Raw genomic sequence first — 21,508 nt, forward strand, 5'->3', positions numbered from 1 at the left:
GGTAATAGGCATGCTCATAGTTCGTTGCCAATTTAGTTATATTTCTTTTATTAATATTCCCCAGTCGCTACAATGAACTATTAACTTTTAAAATTTTGATTTATAAATAGTGCCATATAGAACGGTATCCTTCGCCACATTTAAAAAAAAAATTGGTAATTACAAGGAAAACTGTGAATGAAAATGTTTCGCGAAATACCTATAAATTACATAAAACTTTGTTTGTTCCATACCTAAAGAACAAGTATCGAATCTAGATTGCCAATTTATTACCTAATAACCTAAGTCGGATATCGATTTTATGTTCAAAGTGATCTGCGTCACCAGACGGTTGGCTGTGACGTCACATTTCCGTCCATATACTGACAGATAGTATAACATATCCAACTAATCTGGTTAAAACGATGTTTCCGTTTAACATTTATTGAAATATTATCTTTTTCCGCTGTGATGGTCGTTTACCTAATCGCGTGGAGAAAGGATGATGATTATAATATGTGTATATATGTACGAAGCTTGCCTAATAAATAAAAGAAACGACGTAAAAGGATGTCATTCCACACTAAACAGATAAACTACACTAAAATAAACTACACTTATATACATATATCTAATATATTTTATAAGGACTACAATATTAGCTTCGCTATAGCCCGGTTCCAGCTATGTACGACAGTATCAGCCGAGGTCGAAGAAAACTCGCTTTCGCTTTCCGCTACCGCGATACAATACCTTGAACCAAATTCTACCAGTCTTGTGCGGTCTAGCGCTTCCACCGCTCGCCTGGGCTGAATGTAACACCAATCAGTATTTCATTGGTATAAAACATTTACATGACTCATTATCCCTAAGAGCGTAGAAACGATGATAATGCCCATTTGTATAGCTTCTGTCTCATTTGTAACAGAGTATAGCCATGTTGTAAACTAAGCCCCGATCTTCAGTTGCTTTTCGACAAGCGCAGATTCGTATGCTGAATCGCCATCTGTTTGAATTTTTATTCCGACAAAAAACAAGACCCTTACGTAGACACTTTTATGTGATACAGACTACAAGTATCTAACATAATAACTCTCTGATATATTTCAAACGAGAGTAGAGCTTCAATATATCCCCCTCGACGACTTAATCGTTATCTTCAAATATACGCTATAACCTAATATTCAGACTTGTCCAACTGTGCTCTGTACAAAGACTTGTCGAAAGTTACCCTGTCTGCCGAATTTTCCAAGAAGCCGCCGCAATTTCAACCCGAATTACGTGCAAAAGCGTATAACCTGAGGGAGTAACTTTTTACTAAGCTTTTTTTGCTTGTAACATGGGCGGGGCGCCTAGACGGGACACGATACACTAATATAATAAGTTCTTTTAGTTGGAACTAGCTGAATGTTTGTAGTGTCTGTGCCTAGCACAAAGTGAGTCTGGTCTCACTTTATAGGTTCGAGTCACACAGAAAGAATGAAGCGATACGCTATACCCAGCTACATATTATAAATAGTATGTATATCGAGTTACGATCAAGGAAATCATCCTTGCGTCTCTATTAATACACGTAATATGATATGTCGATTAAAAACAAACAGGTCACGCTTTATTTCACCCTGTTCCTGATTACCTTTGATTGTAAATATTAATAAACAGCATGAGTTTAAATAGATTTCCGAAATAGCAATCATAAAATGCCCACTCGTAGAGACATTTTTATTCATTAATTAATCTGAACAGAATAGATAATACTAATATTAAAACACTGACCGGACAGAAGAAAATATTTGATTTTTCGGCAATATCGCTTCACGTAGCTGTATAATACAGCTAGTGCTGCGAATAGGGTTTTAAGCAGTCTGGTTGTTAGTTAGTTTGTAGAGAAAACAGCTAAGGTACAAGTTTGCGCCTGAACTTTGATATCAATTTACATTACGTGAACAATATAACGCCTGTATATTATCATCAAGCCAACATTATATGGTATAGGTACAGTTTAGTCAACCTGTACATACATGAATCATGTTTAAGTAAGATTTGCTTTTTATCTGCATCTGACGTAATAAAAATTATTAAGTATAAATGAAATTTAATTTTATTATTACTAATGGATGACGTCTAATTCAAAGATTGAATTTTTTTTTTTAACAATTTGTTCAAACTTATTATACATTTATACGTGAAAATGTTCCATGATAGCTTAGTAAAAAGTAATAAGAAAACACAATATTCAAATAAAACTTACATAAAAACAAATAAACTACGGAACTGATTTAATAATACACATCAATTTATACATATTAGAAACGAAGGCATTTTCAGTCTACAATCTAGACTTTTGGGATTCAAAAGAGACGCTTCAACTACCGTTCTCTCCGAAAGTCAAATTAGATTAAAAAACTGAGGCCTATGTCAGACGCTTACCCCTACATCACCACACAACTGACTAAAAATATTCCTCCAAGGGTATCCCATTTCAACATGCAATGACAATATTTTGAATATTATAATAATATTTATCTAGACTTGAATACATCTGAGAGACCTGTGAGCCTGTATTTTTGTAGACTTAATCAACTCTCATAAATTATGGAACAAACGTACAATCCAGACAAGAGTTTATGCTTGTTTTTACTAGTGATGTGCGTTCGGCCACGCGTTTCGCATTCACAAGTTGATACGGTTTGACTTGAACTTGCAGAAGGTATACACAGTATTAATAATACAGTTATATTATACTTATGATAAAACTAGTTGTATATAACAGAAGTTATTTTGCTCAGATTTTCTCTATCACCGCCATATTTGTGGAGACAGAATAGTATTCTCCAGAGCAATACATAATGTTACTCTGTTCATTCGTACATTCGTCATTCGTATTCGTATTCGGTTTCTCCGTGTTCCCATCACTATTCTCACGTAGGATCCGAGACAGCACATTAATGATTCTTGTAATATATACACAGAACAACATCTTTATAAATATTTATTGACGAAATGTGTTGAACCTTCCAATGTCCCAATATAGACTTTGTTTCGTTTTCAGCGTATTTTTACCTGTTTTAAGTACTAACATTAAGGGGAAGTCGTTAGCTACCGTATATAAATTTTGTAGGTTATTGGCAAATATTTCATAAATATAGAAATACTTAAATTGCGTGTTTTTCGTTTCTCATATATCTATAAAAAACACTATCACTCTTTTACTTGCAATAAATAAAATAATAATTTTATTATTATTATGCAATAGTCGCAATAAATAGAAAATTTAAACAAAGGCATAATTTGGTGATTACGTATATACACGTTGTATAATATACTGTTGTCGAGACAGTCGGGCGTCACGTCACTCACAATTTCTCTAGATAAGATTAATTTCGCAAAATTTCGCTAATCACACGCGATATCGATAAATTCTCACTTCCTGCACGATAACGATAGTGACTATTGTTTGTTCTTTGAAAAACAATGCACAGGCTCATGAACCCATATCGGCTTCGGTATTTATTGCGAAACTTGGAATCTGGACGTTTATAGACGTTCATCGATATATCTAAATAATTTGAAATTCTTGTACTAAGATGTAACATAATTAAAGTTTATTCTGAATAGATAAATAAATAAACTTAGTTGGGGGTGGAATCTGGACGTTTATAGACGTTCATCGAAATATCTAAATACTTTAACATTTTTTATACTTAGTTGTATCATAACGAAAGTTTATACTGAATATAAAATTACGAATGATATTAAAAATATTCTTGTAACAATAACTCATATTTCGACTAATATAACCTGTTTCATTATAATTACACCAAAGAATAAATAACTTCTAAAATCACGGAAATCGATAATTGCTAAAGGATGTAGTAATTACTATACATGTAACAGTATTCGAGAATCTACTTTATGCCTTTGTATTAGAGTTTATTAGTGGATGTATTTTTGATACAAGTCTATAGTATGTACTTGGAACCTTGACAACGTCCGTACTGAGGAAATCTCGTCTTAGCACGAACGATGTTCTCGGGTTCCTTACCACAGTCTTATTACAGCATGAATATCTAGACTGGGTTCATACCACAATCTCAAAAGTCAATTCAAAGTTGATTTATTTTATCAAAGTACCTAATAAATAATAGCCCTATTGTACTGAGCTGTAGTACCTACTAATTGTTTTGTATTTGTATTGATCGAACTGAGGACCTCAAGCTGCAACCGCTGCTACTAGATCATACCGTTATGCAACGCGAACAATAATGTAAGGAACCCGTTCTCGCATTCGTCTATTGCTCAATTTTTTATTCGCTTCGAGATATGTCGGCGGATATTGCAACATAAACCGCTGACTTATAAACAGGAAATCGTATCGGCTTTTGATGTATTTATTACACAAATACTCCAGTTTGGCGCGAGACTTAGTCGCCGAAAGTAATAACCCACATACGAGGTGTGTATGAGTTTTCCTAGACATCGCTGTAATCATGTCGCCGAACGCCAATGCACTAAATTGTAGTACAAAATAACTTTAAACCCCTAGCTATTGTGAGAATTATTATGTGAAGTCTCGGAGTGACTTGGCCTGCTTATTATGTGATCCAATATACTACTTCTATACTAACCCTGTATTATATACTGTCCCACTGCTGGGCATGCCTCCCCTCTACTACTGTCCATTTATTTAGCCTACCACACTGGCCTAGTTCGAGTTGGCAAACTTCACGTACCATCGAAATTATTATGGAGAATTCTCAAATATAGGTTTCCACACGATATTTTCCTTTGAAACACCTAACTTTAAAAATCCATAAGTGTGCCTTAGGTTTTGAACCTGAGCCTTCGACTCGGCAGACCGTACCACTCCCAACTATCACCGCTTATCAGTGGTCCAATATACATCTCCAAATTTACAAATAGTCTTTACCATTTACTATAATATAAACAATTAACCACAATTCAAGTATTAAGGTGCTTGACAACCGTGATCGCTTCAATCAATAGACTCAGTAGCCGATGTGATTGCGTTCTAAAATAAGAAAATGTACACATACATGATAAAAATATTGCATACCTATCACAAGTTTAATATGGCAACAATCACCTATTAGCATACACTATGGTCTGCGAACGTTTTCACGAATCCGACTAAACAATTCACAAACATCACATCACGATTACGAAACGCGAATCTGTGTCAGTGTCAACGATCGCGCACGTCGAAAACCGAGACGTGGAGCGGCGCTCGGGCGAAGCACGGGCGACGTGATATCACCGTGATAGCCTGGTATCACGCGTGGCGTCTGATGCTATACTATGTTTATGTTAATCAAATAAATGCCCACATATTCCTGACTCTAAAATAAAGTTTCGTGATTCAAAAAAAGGAACCCTAGGTTCCGCAAACCCAGATCCGAAAAACAAATACTTCGGGACTCAAATTAACCTCACTTGCTCCTCGTCCTCTGCTTACATATCGCGTGTTACCAACCCCTGTAAAGTAACATGGTTACGGTTCAAAATTAAGTATTTGAGAGACCATTTACTCGTTGGGTTAAACGTAAAAACAATTAATAATAATAATAAAATTATCTCGTATCGATTTACATAAAAACAACATTGTATGCTCAAAAGTTGAACGCACCTGTATTAATTATATATTTATGTATGTATTCATTAAATAAACATTTATTACAGTTATTTTTCATACATATTTGTTAATAAGTTTATGTTTAAATATGTTCAGAGCAGCGCTATCAGTCTGTACATACAGCTTAAAACAGGAATATTGCGGGAATATTTTACATCGTATCTAGTTATTAATACGTGCGCAATGACAGTTATAATTCATATGACGCATAAAAGGAAGAGAACAAAATATATAATATAATTCAAAAGGTATTCTAGACATGTACACATGATAATATTTTATATAGAACACTTTAAGTGTATAGCCAATCGAATAACATGTTTGACGCGACCGTGCATAAGTTCTTGAAGCTTTATAAAACCTTCTATGACAAATATTGTAACTACAGGGAACATCAACTATGCCTTCCCGTAAATGTACGTATGTTTATGTGATATCAGACAGAGGAAGCGTGTGTACAATGCGCGTGCGACAATAGTACGCGTGTTTGTTTGTTTGTGATCCGGCGGCGCGCGCGCAATGGCGGTATTTTACGGTTTCCGGACGAACGTATAACACGATGTGCGGCAAGGGAGGTCCGGAATCCAGTAAAGTTAACAAGACAATAAGTGTTATTGAGTCTTTTAAGACCTCAAAATTCAATAAAGGAGCGCCAAGAAACTCCTTCGTCATACGTCAAAATAAACTACAAATTAATAGATATTGTGGATTAAAAAACACTTAATGATCTATGAATTAAACTTTCTCATTCATAAACGTTTATTGATAGCGTTTTAATTTGTGTGTGCGTGTGTGTTTGAACATGAACATAACCTTAAATAACAAGCAAAAGATTCAAGAACAAAACACTGAGGTATAAAAACATTTGCTTTAATTGATGGGCTGATGAAATGGCTGTCTCTGCGTGAGACTCCCGCGTGGCGCAACACAGGCTTCCGACCGCCCACCTGCAACGATTGCCAAACATTTCCGCCACTACTTAACGCACTGAACTTACATCACATACAGATCAATCATTCTAAATAAACTCTTACAACAATATAGCTTGACTAGAAAAAAAAAAGCAAATGTAGAGCAGTCGGATGTTAACTTAAATAACTCATTTAAAAAATAATATGAGTCAAGTTTTTATCAAATGAAACATATTTTCCTTTGGCAGATGTAACAAAGGCATGAAGTATTTATTTTCTCTAATGAGAAGTTTTTATGTCGGAGTTATACGGCGACCGCATGAAACATGTTTGTTGTTTATAGCTTGAAAATACATATTTTTTTAATACTTTCTCAGGCTTATTGTGAAGTGACTACTGTGATAACGAAGCCCATTGCCATATCCGATTAAAACTTCCATTTCGAGAAACTAATTTACTTACTAAAAAAACATATTTCATTTAAATTTTTTGTGAATCTAATTACTTTTTAATTAAGATACTAAATAGCCAAATGCTATATTTGAAATTATAAACTTGAAAAAATAGGTACTATAAAAATTTCACGACTTCAGATTACATTAAGGTCGATTTTACCGTCACAATGAATTGGCCACAAATAAATTCGAACCTGCGACAAGCGGTCAAGGACAGGTTATACAATTGACAAGTTTATTGAATTTCACAAAATTACCTTTTATTTGCGACGAATTCAAAGTCTACGACAAAGGTCACAAATACATATAAACAATAAGCGTATGCGCATCGTAATAAATAAAATTTATAATGAATAAAAATATATTGAATTACGCAAAGTAATATTTCTGTCTGTACCTATGTACTCATAGTACTGACATATAAACTATGGTACGGCAATTCAAACAAGGCTGGACAAGACCTGAATCAAAATGACATAATATTCGCATAAAAGTTTTTTATAAACTAAATAATAGCCAGGCTGAATCAACATTAAACGAAATATTTGAACTATTAAAATTTTAGAAATTGTTAGGTAGTAGCTTATCAATTCGCGCTTACAGCTAATGGCGAATTTGTTAAATTCAAATAATATTGATATTACGGCTGCTAAATATCTTATAAATTTCAAATGAATCTACTTTAAAGTTATATTCGGCGACAGCCTCTTAGCGATATGAACTGACTGTTAAACCAGTTCGATATCCATCGGATAACATTAGGTAAAATCAAGTAAACATTATAGGTAACAAGGATCAATAATAATGAAGTAAATAACTCAATTAAAATTCCACGCGGTTGTTGCTGGAATATGCAACAAATATAAATACAAAATTAATCAGAAATAAACCTCCGAGCCATTGTTCCGATCATCTGCTGCTATTTTAGCGCATTTCAATGTGGAATTTCTTGTTTCCTGATAAACTATGACGAAAACAGGTATATGTTATTTGTATATTGTATATGTATTTTGCACAAGGAAAACACGCATTTAGGAGAACTCTTAGTATACATGGATTTATATATCGTAATTAAAAACTATGGCCGCTAACGACTATTGAAATTTAGATCTTTTAACTATTTTACCGACAGCACCATTGTATTAGCTTAGGGTTTGTTTCAAACAACGATACCTGCGATTAATACTACGGTAAGTCGATTGTTGGCCAATTTCCGTTTTTATGCAAGAGTAATCATTTTTCAAAACTTATCTAAGCTCACAAAATTCCTTTATTTTTCTTAAACAATCATTGAGAAGCTCTGGTATTATAAAAGTATTATAAAATATCTTAAAGTCTACTCTAAAGTTGACATTGTGGCAATGGCGTATTGTTAATTGCTGATATGAAGAAAACCTAGGTCAAGTGAGTGTATCAGTTCTTGGCACTTACCACAGTTTACCTGTCAGAGAACCCATCAGTTCCGATCTAAAATATTAGGTATGATAATCAGAGATAGTGATGTGAACAAACCCAAAACAGTGATTGGCAACGCGATTGTAAAATTCACAATCGATTATGTAATAGATAGTTCCAGTTATTACCGGTTTTGCAAGTGTTTCAATGTGAAGTTTAAATCGACAGAAACACCCACAGTTTCCTATATTACGCAAACAGATATTTGCATTTTACATTGAGCTTTATTGCTGTAAGAAAAGGTAACATTGCTTAGGTATAAATTTAATATTTATTATATTAATAGGAACTAATGTTATCATTTTATAAACGAGTCTTCACCCTTGTTGTATTTCCCTTTCGATAAACAATAAGCTATCCGATGCATACCAATCGAAATCTAATGACCCGCGCACCTGAAACATTTCGTAATCAAAATCGATAACATAAATCCCTGAAAAACGTTTCCATTGGACTCGGCTCTATAAATAGTGTGATGCCGGTGCATAGTGCGACGTGTGGCTACTGCCTACTGCCTGGTGGCTAGTGCAACTCTCTAACGCCACGCCGAGCCGCGCTGCCGCGGAGTGTCGGCTACGGGCTAAGGCAGGCAGCGCGCGGCGCGGCAGCGCGCGGCGCGGCGGCGCGGCGTGGTGGAGGCGCGGAGGCGGTGCGGCGGTTACTATCGTAGTGCGGGGCGCGGGGTTCGCGAACCGGGTCAAGGGAGTCGCGATGCACCGTTCACGCTAAATCTCACTTTCGCGGGCTGCACACAAACATGGCCGCCGTAGTGACGCGCCGCTTCCATCTCCGCGACACATACCGTTCCCCATAACGATTCCGGCTGAATAAGGTCACTGTGTTGCAACACGTACACGTGTAATTGATGAAACAAACATTTAATATCTGAAACGAGCCAATATCCTTGTCCCTATTTCATATTTCCTACGTCGAGTAACGTAATCGAGATAGCCGCTATCTCGCCGTAGTGGCATCTTATCAACACGAATTAATGCAATACGCGCTACGGGCGATAAAAATTAGTCAGATTTATATTTATTTATAGTTTGACACGGTTCCGATGCGGCACCACTTGCCGGAAACTTCGGATGTTTTCGACGTTAGAACAACAAACCTTGATTGCGTTTGGAACCGCAGGTACTTTATGACGGCGAAGAGCGAAAAAAACAAATTGTAAAGCGGTGTTTACACGTAACCGCGACCGTGAATCAAATTAACGTCCGAACGAGGCTGGCACGTAGACGACCTGCGCTCCCTCAGACAAGGTTGCACCGAAAAAATCTAACCGATCCGCACCGACACTGGTATCAGGACATGACTAATGGACAATGGCTTGCGAAACTGCATCGTCTTGCTTGCAACATGCTCGTATCTATTCCACCAATCAATCAGTACGATTGTGCTCTATTGTATGACCTGCGCCGCCACAGGCACTCGTAGGACACTTGAGAACTGACATCATCTTGCATAGCGCAGTAATTAAAAAAATAATAATTAATGGCAGAAGTGTTACAGGATGTAGGTCAGCACACGCGCCGCTACGCCGTGCTTGTTCAACATCTAGTTGTGTCTCATTGACAAACGTAGATTGGCATAAAAACAATAGTATTTAAATCTCTCGCCCACGTCAATCCACTTGCGAAATTCTGAGAACCGCCTCATCAAAGGGGAAATGTCATGTCGGTTCGTTGTAATTGTACCCATTTCCGTTACGATTTGAATAAAAAAATACCAACAGTTGTTTACGTAATCAGTTTTCCAAATGTATTATTTATGTTATTCTATAAGCAGACCTAGTTTTGCGGAAAGATGTCAATAGCGTTTTAGTCTAATGATATTTTATGGCCCTTAACAATAAATATGACAATCAGTAATTATATCGTAATATATTTAGTATTCCCGATTTCCGAATTGTGTTATAATATATTTTTAGAAGTAGAGTCAAATCTGGTTACAACACTAACCTTTGACGTTTGTAGATGACGTAGTTATGGTTGGTCAACAATTAATATACCATTTTTCTGATAAATTCATTATGACAAATTAGTTAACCAAATACATAATTACATCCACGATTTACCTATTAATAAAATAACAATACATTTTCCTCACAGCACGCCACATGTTATTTTAAATAAATGTAATGATTCAAAGGTTTAGTTGAATGTACCCCGCAGTGGGTCATATGATAGGTAGTGAACGGCGAGCGAGAGACGCGTAGGAAGCGCACGCGCATCGCGCCCTTCGCGCGGTGACCCACTTACTATAACACAAATATAAACCTACTAGCGCCGGCGAACTGTTTACTATAGTAACACGTCTATTTATACACATCCCTAATTACATAATCCCACAACACTGCTCGGAGAGGAATCATTAAAATTACTTAATAATTATGTAGTATTTATATTTCCTTATTTTAATATAGAATTAGGTATATTACAGACCCAAAACCTCTTAGAAATAAATAATAAACTCACTTGCCAGCACGAAGTCATTAACGCATATTTAAATTTAATAACAAAAGAACTAATAAAAAGTCTTAGTTTTTTTTTTGCATTACAATAAAAAAAATCATGGATGTTGGACTATGATAGGAACCGAGCTATTTTCGGTCACAATAAAATAAAATTCTCATAACCCCTACAGCTATGTCGAGCGCTTGTTGAACCTTGATGGTTTATTTGCCAGAACATCTTCGAAAATAATGTACTGGGATATTGTACCACGCTGATAAACTATTGGCACAGGAGATTCGACAGGAAAAAATAAGTCAAATATATAACAAAGATTTAAAGGAAACAAAATATTTATAGATTTATAAACACAGTTCGAGACTCAATTCCAGGTATTAAGCAATTGTTTTACAATTATATAATTTAAATACCACCATTGGGGCTTTTTGGCCTGCAACTAGCACAGGATAATATACAGGATAATTTTAATTAACGTAGGTATCTATATTCTTCGTATTATCTACAAACTTATGAACAACAAATAAACGGTGAAATAACTAATAATGTGCATACTTAAATGCTAAGCCGATCTTTCTAAAACAAAGATTGTAGTGTGGTTTCGATAAATAAATGTAAATAAGTAATTGATGTAATTTTTTCAACAATTTAGAGGTTATAATCATCGAAACCCAGAGCTTCCTGATTACATGGAACACAATAACATTAAACTAGTAGCGTTAAGGTATTAATATCCGTTCTATTATCCGCGAAAGAAACAGAATAGATCGTTGGATACTTTCCACGGAATGTCTAAATAACATTATGAGTTTCTTCACACTCTCTTTGATATTATTCTGATTGTGTTACACACAGGGAAATTGCAAAAAGAAGGAGCAGTATTCATTAACATTATTTGCCAGTTAATCTATAACGAACTTGTTGAACAACAACGCTTACTTTATTGCAATTTCATAACACAAACAATCTCTGCATTATCTGCGTGCTAAATTTGGCCGAAAACAAAAACTCCCTAGTCATAAAAAAGTAAAATAGAATTTATGATCATAATTAGCTCAAATGAAATACTAAATGTCAAAACTAGTTTCGTGTGAAATGTGGCAACACTGTTCGGACAATCCTGAGGCTACGAGCGGATCGCGTATGCCTTTCCTCTCTGAGTCACGATATTTGCGTAACGTTTCTTAATATGTGCTATCATTTGCATAAACTACTTTATGTTTTTGGACAGCCATGTTAGATGTGAAAACCAATTATTAAATTAATAAAGTGAATGACGCATATAAATAAATACATAAAAAAGACATTTGTAAACTGTAGTAGGTCAAACATGTGAAAACGCAAATAAAGTTATGTATTACATAAAAGAGTACTGCGGTTATTTATTTGAATTTTCGGTAAACCAAAATGAGACATAATTTAATATTGGAATGTTAAATTCCTTCTCGTCATGTTGTGTAACGCAAAATATAATATATTGTTGAATCTGTTAAACTCGCGGCTAGTTATTAAATCATAACAATTATTTTATATATAGGTTCAAACTAATTGAACCACATCTGAATTTCCTATTATTATTCCTAAATCGTAGGTCCATATAGGAATAAAATTCAGATTATTATTCTTATATAACACTTAATTACAAAAACATCATAACAATGTGGGAATTCTAAGAATATCAAAAATAGAATCTTATGTTAATAATTATCGTCGCGAGTACTCTGCTGTGCTCCAGCGAAACCTAACCTCGCTTTTGTCCTGTCCTTTAATACATAGCGTGTAGTTGGTTATTAAAGCTAGATAAAACGTGTTATCGCAACGTAATCGCGTCGGTTTCCATTTCTGAGCGCGCGACGCGGCCACTTTCTTACGTTTCCCGCGCGCGGGGAAAGTGCCCGCGCTTTTCCGACGCCATGTTGGATTTTGCGCTCCCTTCCACGCAGACAATCCGGCTTCTTTCGAAGTTATTTATATTTTAATTTGCTTTGTTATATTAGAATGTTAAAGACAAAATTTATAGAATATAATGAGTTCACGATGTTTGTACGTCACTTAAAGCACTAATGACAAAATTATGTATTAATGGGATTTGATAGCCAGATAATATAAATATCTGTACATATTTATTTAAATAAAATTATTTTATGATCCATTTTGATTTTAATTTTTATCACTAAAACCATCAATCAAAAAAGAATGTGAAAAAATTGCAAGTGCATAGAATGTGCTAAAATATATTCAAGGCGCCGTAGAAAATCGTTAAAGTAAACATCAATAAGAGATATATTTAAAATGTGTCCTATCATGCCTGGTTGGTGTGACATCAGGCCGTTGTCTCCGCCTGTGTTCACAGGTGGTGCCAGCTCAGTGACTCATACAGTTGTCGATCCTTCGACATTGCTTCTCACTGTTTGTCTTAAACATTTACTTAGATAAAATTGCAAATAGATATTCATTCAAAACAATTATTAAATTCAAAACTATAAATTTGTGTATTACTTTCAATGTATCACCTTAATTCATGCCTAAAGAATATTAATAATTACAATTTAATAATGAATACCTATTTTATTAATTATTTTATTAATTGTCTAGCCTAAGTAGTGTAATTATTGATTTCTAACTTTAAATGATTTAAATAAGAAAAAGTTAGTTTCATGCTTGTCTTACGGGACGACTGCGATACTGAGCGATCCCGGCCAAGTGATATTGGGTTCTTCTACCCAGAATCAGCCCTGTGTCTGGATTTGTGCCCGATATGGCGATAGACTCGCCCTCTATCATCTATCATCGTCATGGAAAGGAGCAAGGCGGAAAGTAAGTGTATCAGTTGCGTTGCTTCTGCCTCTCCCTTCGGGAATACAAGACGTGTGTATAATAAATTTTACTGACATATAATTTAAGGAAGGGATCCAGAAGCACAAATTTCTATAGCTGTAACAGAATGTTTGCAAAACGACCAGGCGCCCTGCATGTGTTCACTAGCAATACACAATACTGTATTTAATCCGACACTAACACAAAGAAATCATTCAGTGTTCATCATTATGACCACTCTAATCGGATCCCTCCTATCCGTCTTGGGTCATAATGTTCAGGGGTCATCACAGTGGACACCGATCGCCGTTCGAAATAGCATGGCTTCCCGGATGTTGCAATGACGTCAGTCATCACGGCGGAGATTTGCCGAAACGTATTGCAATCCGGAATCATCCTTACATTGTGGGTATAGAGTATCATTTCGTTTGCACCTGTCCGTCTCGATCTTTCCGAGTACAATGTTCATTAAAATGCTAAATTTTTTAAGATATTGGCTCATATCCTCTGAACTAACAACATAATGATGTCTCGGTCAATTCAATATGTATAAATCAATAAAATCAGAATCTGTTAGTATAAGTTTATCTCAACATTTAATTGTATTTTATACTGTAACCACGGTAATTAGAAAACATTCATAAGATCTTATGAGATTCGTACTGACAGGGATATACATGGCATGACTATAGAAGTGACTGTGTTTGTTCACACTCTTGCGGTTTTCCGGCAGCGCTTTATCTGGAGAAATGGCCACCGCACTTCCTTAACTAACACGGTTAAAGCACATAATACTTAGGTATTTTACCGTACATTTTCGGACTCACGGTTAAAATAGGGTGTTTCATATAAATGTTGTCCAATAAGGCGGCATTGCATGCTTCATGCATGTAGCAAAATTAGTTGATTAAAAAATATACTAGTTAAAATGTCCGTTAAATTAGAAAAGCACAGTGCTTCTATGCTGCTTGTAGAGAAAATACTCAAAGTGATGAAAATACCCAAATGGAGTCTTGCACACGAAGTACCTATCGTCTATTCGACTGTCAACACATTTACGATTTCTTTAGCATTCATGTGTTTGAGTTGTGGAAGTCATATGTGTTTTATTGCTACTGCCTACTAGATATCTTTATAGCCATATGTGAGTAACGAGGAAAAATTAAAATGTCTGTCTGTAGCACATGAGATACAAAAGATGTGCGAAAATAAAAAAAAAACGTACACAGTTATGAAAACATCAGTCAGCCAAAACTCAACAATTATCGTAAAAAAGTCACATACACTTGAAAGAAATAAATAAATATAAATCATGAGCGTTTAATTATTTCCTGCGCGTGCGCAATGAAAACACGAAAATTCTTCGACTCACTTTTTCTCCCGTTGTTTATTTTCAATGCGACATCTCTTTGTGTTATTTTAAAAATAAACTGTTTAATCTAAATACATCGCTATACGGAAAATGGAAATCCCGTAATGAACGATATACCAGGTAACAAATTCTTATTCTGTGAATTGGATTGAGAGATATTTCGATGAGATTACTCTGAAATAACAGGAGACGATTCGCAAAGCAAACGCTTGGAAAATCTGCAAATGTTTGTTTTACATCTGAGTTTCTCTCTCTCCCTCTCATAATACTACTAGATAACTGTGTTAGAATATTATTAGATTATTAAACAAAAAAATACTCCAACAATTTAGACATAGAAAACCATTATCTACATTCTAGAAAATAAACGTTGACGAAGGCACGGACCACAATCTAATACAGCCAAAATAAAAGACCTAATCAAACAGGGCTTCCACGGGGGGTCAAAAACACCGACTTCCTACAAAATGTACCGAATAAACAGTACGTTGCTCTTTTTAGAGCTATCACGAATGGACGTTCGCTAGCCGAACTATAAGACGGTTGCAACAAGGTGCCTGGGGGGGCAGCGTGCATTCACCTGACCCCCACGGCCCCCCGGCTCCGCCCGCCGCCCGCCGGGGGTCGTAACTTATGTAAGTTTAAATATTTCAACAGGAAAGTAAAAGTAGTTTTCGGGAGGCAACTTGGCGCTTTGCTACCCCACCGCTGTGGTTTTGACGTTAACCCATCTAATTTGTCTAGATTAACTTTACTTGCTGGATGTCTGAAAGCTCTACAAATTGCATGTTTTGTTTTGTTCTCCAGCTTTGATACTGGTTTAAGGCAGATGTGTTAATATTTTTATGTAAAATTTATTTCGAATAGATAGACTACTTAAACTTTGCCCTCATCGTATATGCAACTTATCAGGGTTAAGTAATATGGACCCAGTGACAAAGAGAGTCATTAGAATCACAATTATCAGTCAGAATACAAATCGTAGAAGTGAATTTGTTTCCAAAAATTTGCCAGTAACTCCCTCATCTCTCTTACTTTCCTATAGTAAGACGTTATCAGTAGATCACAATACAATGTCATGGATTCATTGTCATACAAACTTAAAACCTTTAGTAAAACCGTAGCCTATCTATAAATTAGTCATTGTGTTTATTACCTAAGCTCCATCTGTGTATAATATTCGAAGGTCTAGACCGCTTCCGAGCGAACCGCATTCAGGTCAACATATTGGGGTCGTGTGTTATATTAGCTATACCTAATATTGTGGCTTACTAGGTGTCTTGTATTAAGTTCTACACTGGAAGGAACCTCAGCTTTGTCTATTTCTATAATGAATCAAGTACTTTAAACTAGATTTTTTTTTTATATTCTCACAATTTAACTACATAATCCTTCTTTGAGAGAATTGTATATGCTTGGTAGAGCTAGCCAATCAATTATCAACTCTACAGCATAGTTCCACTACGTAATAACTTGTATATCTTGACGTTGACTACTATTTTCCTCCTTCCCACCCCAAAGTTCAACGCCTCGGCCATATTTCGTTGCATATCTGAAATCTGAATATTAACACACGAAGCTGGTGCAACGAACCCTAAACTCCTGTATAAAAACGGTTTGCATGCACCGCCTTCCTAGATTACCCTGAATAATGGAAACGAATCTGCGCATCTGTTTAGGGCGCGCCTCCATACGATATCATAACGCAGAGTATTTTTAAACTGTATTGAGTAGTTTTTATCGAATATAATAAATGTTTTTACCAGTAGACGAATGAGTTATCCAATAACGAGTGATAACCCTTTAATATCTATAACGCTATTGAAAACAATGGTCTGTCTACGATATAACTATAGCAGTTATTTTCGGTATAACCTTTACTGTTGCCTGTCTCTACTAGGATCTTTATATTAATTTCGTTGTTAATAATAAATTACGGCGGATTGATTGAAAAGGAAATATTGATTTACAAACGGCTGTTAGGAAGGAAAATGATTATTTTAAAATCATTTAACGTTTTCGCAGCGAGCTACTTGGCAATAAGAAAACAAGTTTGAATACCTAAAATACGATACGGTAATTGAGCGTGTTTTAAACTGTCGGCGATTGTGCGCGGCGCTTAAGTCAGCGTGCGTCATCGCCGGTGCCCCGTGGTTCCCCATCTCGTCTAATCCACTTTAAGACATCTTGGCCCCGTTTCACGATAATCTCGCTAAGTTACAACTGCTGTTCTTCAAATACACCCCCACATTGTTTGTGCAACGGGTTTTAATATTGAATTTGAAAATATGAATTTTGTACGTGTTTTTTTAGGTTAGGAAAATGAATAGAAATGTCATTTTGGTATGTAGATTTTTATACCAATAGAGAGACCGGTGGATCAACTGATGGTTATACCTCTAGATAGACTTTCACACAAGAGAAGTCGGGTGTATAAACTAGTCACGTAAAACCATTGTCAAAGTACGCAGATATGTAGCGTTCCTTTGTACAGACGATATTTACGTGATCTACAATTACTTATTTATGAGGTAGAGTTTGTTCGCAGGTCTTGTGTAGAATAAGAATAAAGCAAAAATCAACCATTCCTTTGAATACAGAAAAAGATGTGTTTTAACATTCTATCGAGGTCTAGAGGCAGCCTGTGACGCCACACGCTCTAAGTTTGATTGTATGATAAAGATAAGGAAATTTTTCATTTGCAAAACCCACTTGACGTGACCAACAGTGACTGCGCTCTATCACAACTCATGAAATAACCAAGCCAAAAAACACAAATTGCATGGATCCAAATATTCACGATCCGCAGTCCAAATACGCCACTACACCAAGCGGCAAACCATAACCTAAATTACCACCCACCACCCCAAAACGATGCAGCCAAACCTCGCGTGCCATGATTACCATGAAAACACCATTCGGCTCCGATAGCCGCTATCCACATGTCCCGGGATAGTAAAGAGTTCAATATCCGTCTAGACATTTCGACCTTACCGAAAGGGAAAACATTTCTCTCTCGCTCAATGCGCCAAACATGCGCACTGGCCGGGGGGGGTAGGGGGGTAGACGGCCTGACAACAGGTGGGTAGGATTCGGGGGCGGGCGTCTCCCAAGGTCGGCGCACGGAAGCGTCTGGCAAGGGATGTATTCAGATTATATATTACGCGATCGATTTTACCGTAATTTCCTTTCGACATGCGAATTTATGGGCAAAATGATTTTTGTTATAACCGTCAAGGTTTACTGTTATGCAATATAGAGATACGGTCAAGCCTCAGGAAGGTACTAGATCTAGTATGCGAGTGTGTCTGAGATATAACCGCTTTGCCTGTTGCTGTTTTAGCAATCTTTTACGATCTGATTAAAGGGCATTGGAGCTTGTATAATTTGGACATTAAGGACTCCTGTCTTAGGGTGACAAATGCTGTATGAATCTATGCACTTTTTGTTCCTTTCTTTGATACGTTAAAGGTAAGTCATAGGCGGTGCCAGAGGGGAGTCCGTACATAGTTTTTTTACGTACTTGTGTTTAATTTATAGGATATCCTATATAAAAAATTACCACATTGCCCTCCCCTGGATCAAAATTTAAAATTTGACATCCATCCGACTTGAAAACAGACGAATCCTTTGGGCAAAATAATAACGTCACATATTATATTTACTCATTCCATCAGTCAGTTACATAAAAATAACATAAAACTCAGGTCCGACCTGAAGTGACGTCACGAGCCCACCACATGCGTCAATATTACATAAATTATAAACGCTTGGTATCAGCGTGTAAAATTCTAAAGGAACCAGATTTAACACAATAGCTTCATTGTGTAACATAAAGAAAACATAATCTATGCCGAAAGGTAGGCCTAACAGTAGACAGAGATACGCATGGACTACACATCGAAATTTAATTTATTGTAATCAAAAGTCTATATGTTTGTAACGTCCAGGACTCTTTGATATCTACATAGGAGTTGAACTCTGGACTTCACAGCTATTTTATTCGCTACACTATATCATGTAAATTATAACGTAACAATGCAGACCGGTCTCGATCCACAAAGTGTTCGAAACCCTGTTCAGGAATAAATTACCATTTGAATAGACGCCCACGTACGTCTGGAACATGCGAATATCCCTCAGGATACCCTTGACAGCGTAGATTACGTGTACATTAAACTGATATGGCGTCGGGATTGATGGACGAGACGTATCTTTCTAAAACTATGGTTGGAGTTTGCTGTTAGGTCCTTAGACTAACAAGTCGCGTTATGGTACAGTACTCATTTTGAATTTTGATAAAAAATATATAATACTAAATAAATGTAGTTATATAAAATATGTATCAACTATAAAATATTCTAGAACTGCTCCCTCTAGACAATCACTTGTCAATTATAAACATTCTTGATACCTTGAAGGCTCTCCGAAACATTTAAACACAAACCTGTATAAATTTTGATAAACGACGTCCAAAGTTTAGCCCTTAGCCTTTAGTACACTCAAATCCGCCTGTGATCTGTCTAGAATACCAACTCTCGACTTGTTTAACAGCCTTTGAAATAAGGATATTTTACGAGCGAGATATTTCAGCGTCTCGGGTTCCTTAATTAAAACAGGTTAGTAGGTAAAAGAGGTCTAGGGCGGACCTTGTCGTGTTACAGATAGCAGTAGCTATGTTTAAGAGTACCCACACATTTAGTTGATAATTATGTGAGTAATGGTGGATACTATATGTATGAACGCATTTTGACCAGGTTTTCTTTGTCCACAGTGAACAACGAGCCTGCCGTGCTGCCGCTGAACGCGCGCGCCCTCCTCAACGGGCTCCTCACGCCCTCCTCAGTGAGGCATCATTCTCTCTACTCCGTGCCCAACACAGGTAATGTACAACCTTTCACACGCACTAAAGTTTCAAAATGACAGTAAGATGAGATATTATTATCTTGTATTCTTGCTTTTGCTAATGCCTCCATTTATAATAATCTTCAAAAACCTAGTTATGTCAATTTTGATCAACTTAAATTTATGTAGACGCTTCATGGCCAGCGAAAAATAACGATAATAATAAAACCATCTTACAACAGCCAAAATACTATTAAATAAACAAAAAATATTTTAAACATATTTTGACTGCGGATAAACGGATTTAGATATGAGGCATATTTGCAAAGCCCTATGCTAGTAGACTCCAGTATAATTTAACGTAATGGAAGTAGAGCAAATAATGTTTATATTCTACAACATAAAATAAAAACAAAAGGTTACATAATGTATATTAATCTGGCAATTTAAATGTCTGGCACACTTACACGTGACGCTCGCTCACGAATCAACACGGCACGGTACAAAAAACTGTTTAGTTAGACGAGCAAGCCATTCGCCTCGTGGTATGCGCCACGCTTGCCCTTAAATGAAACCAGCACAGCTAGCTTCGATTTAGAAGGACTGCAGTACAACACCACGCTTGCTCCGTGACATTGTTGTGACGCTGGCTAAAATATTCTTTAAACTTATACTTGCTGAACAATAAAACATAGTAGCAACCTAAACCCTACCAAGCCAGACATTTTACTAAACATAAAAATAACAATATTTTTCCATAAAAAGGTAGATAAAGTATAATAGACATTAAACTACGGCATCGGATTTCCTAATGATGTTTTCGACATTAAAGCGTCTTTGAACAAAGTAACAAGTACAAAACATGTAATATCAACGTGAGCGGATATTACGGCGGCTCCCGCCGACGCGAAACAAGGGACAAATGGCCGCAGACAGGTACAATGCGGACGTTACATTAGCCTAATGTTAGGGCGTTTTTATATAAAAAGACATTTTTTTTATATTTACTCGTATATGGTCATTTCGACATTGTCAAAATGGCTCTGTGTAACATGTTATTCTAATTATTCTTTAATCGAACATTTAAAACTTTTATGTATATATTGCGATGATGACAACTGCTCTTCATCGTCCATTTACACCCAACAGTGAGATTACCAGAAAGAAGACTTAACAGAAAGGAATAGGGAATTTCGTTCGTTTGTCTCGGATATAACCGGTGTATAAACAATGCTGATTGTATTTACGAGATGCAACGTTTCTAGTCGTTATTTTATTTGCAATGTACTGCAAAGCATCATAGTTGAGTGATATATAGAACATATTATGGATATCAATTTAAAAAAATTGTTTCATAATAATGGCGTCCTTTTATCGAATTGTATACGTAGAATTATGTAAAGTTTGCGTCGTTCCGTGCTCAGCAGACGTTGGGACATTCTTAGACTGTAATATCCGTTTGGGACATACAAAACTTGAAATACTTTTCTAAGAAACTCTAGTTTCTTTACAAGGACAACATAAGCTCATTGTAATACCAAAATATT

The 21,508-nt window shown here is 36.0% G+C and overlaps 1 protein-coding gene across 6 annotated transcripts in view; it reads left to right on the forward strand.

Moving 5' to 3' along the window:
- Window positions 1–21,508, forward strand: part of LOC115448376 (ecdysone-induced protein 74EF) — a 230,297-nt gene that overhangs the window by 173,710 nt on the left and 35,079 nt on the right. For all 6 annotated transcript variants that reach the window (XM_037444734.1, XM_030175790.2, XM_030175789.2 and 3 more), the window contains one exon: window positions 19,891–19,998. In XM_037444734.1, coding sequence (XP_037300631.1) covers window positions 19,891–19,998 — 108 coding nt within the window. The remainder of the gene's footprint in view (window positions 1–19,890; window positions 19,999–21,508) is intronic.

Source organism: Manduca sexta, chromosome 28 (genome assembly GCF_014839805.1).
Source record: "Manduca sexta isolate Smith_Timp_Sample1 chromosome 28, JHU_Msex_v1.0, whole genome shotgun sequence".
NCBI lineage: Eukaryota > Metazoa > Arthropoda > Insecta > Lepidoptera > Sphingidae > Manduca > Manduca sexta.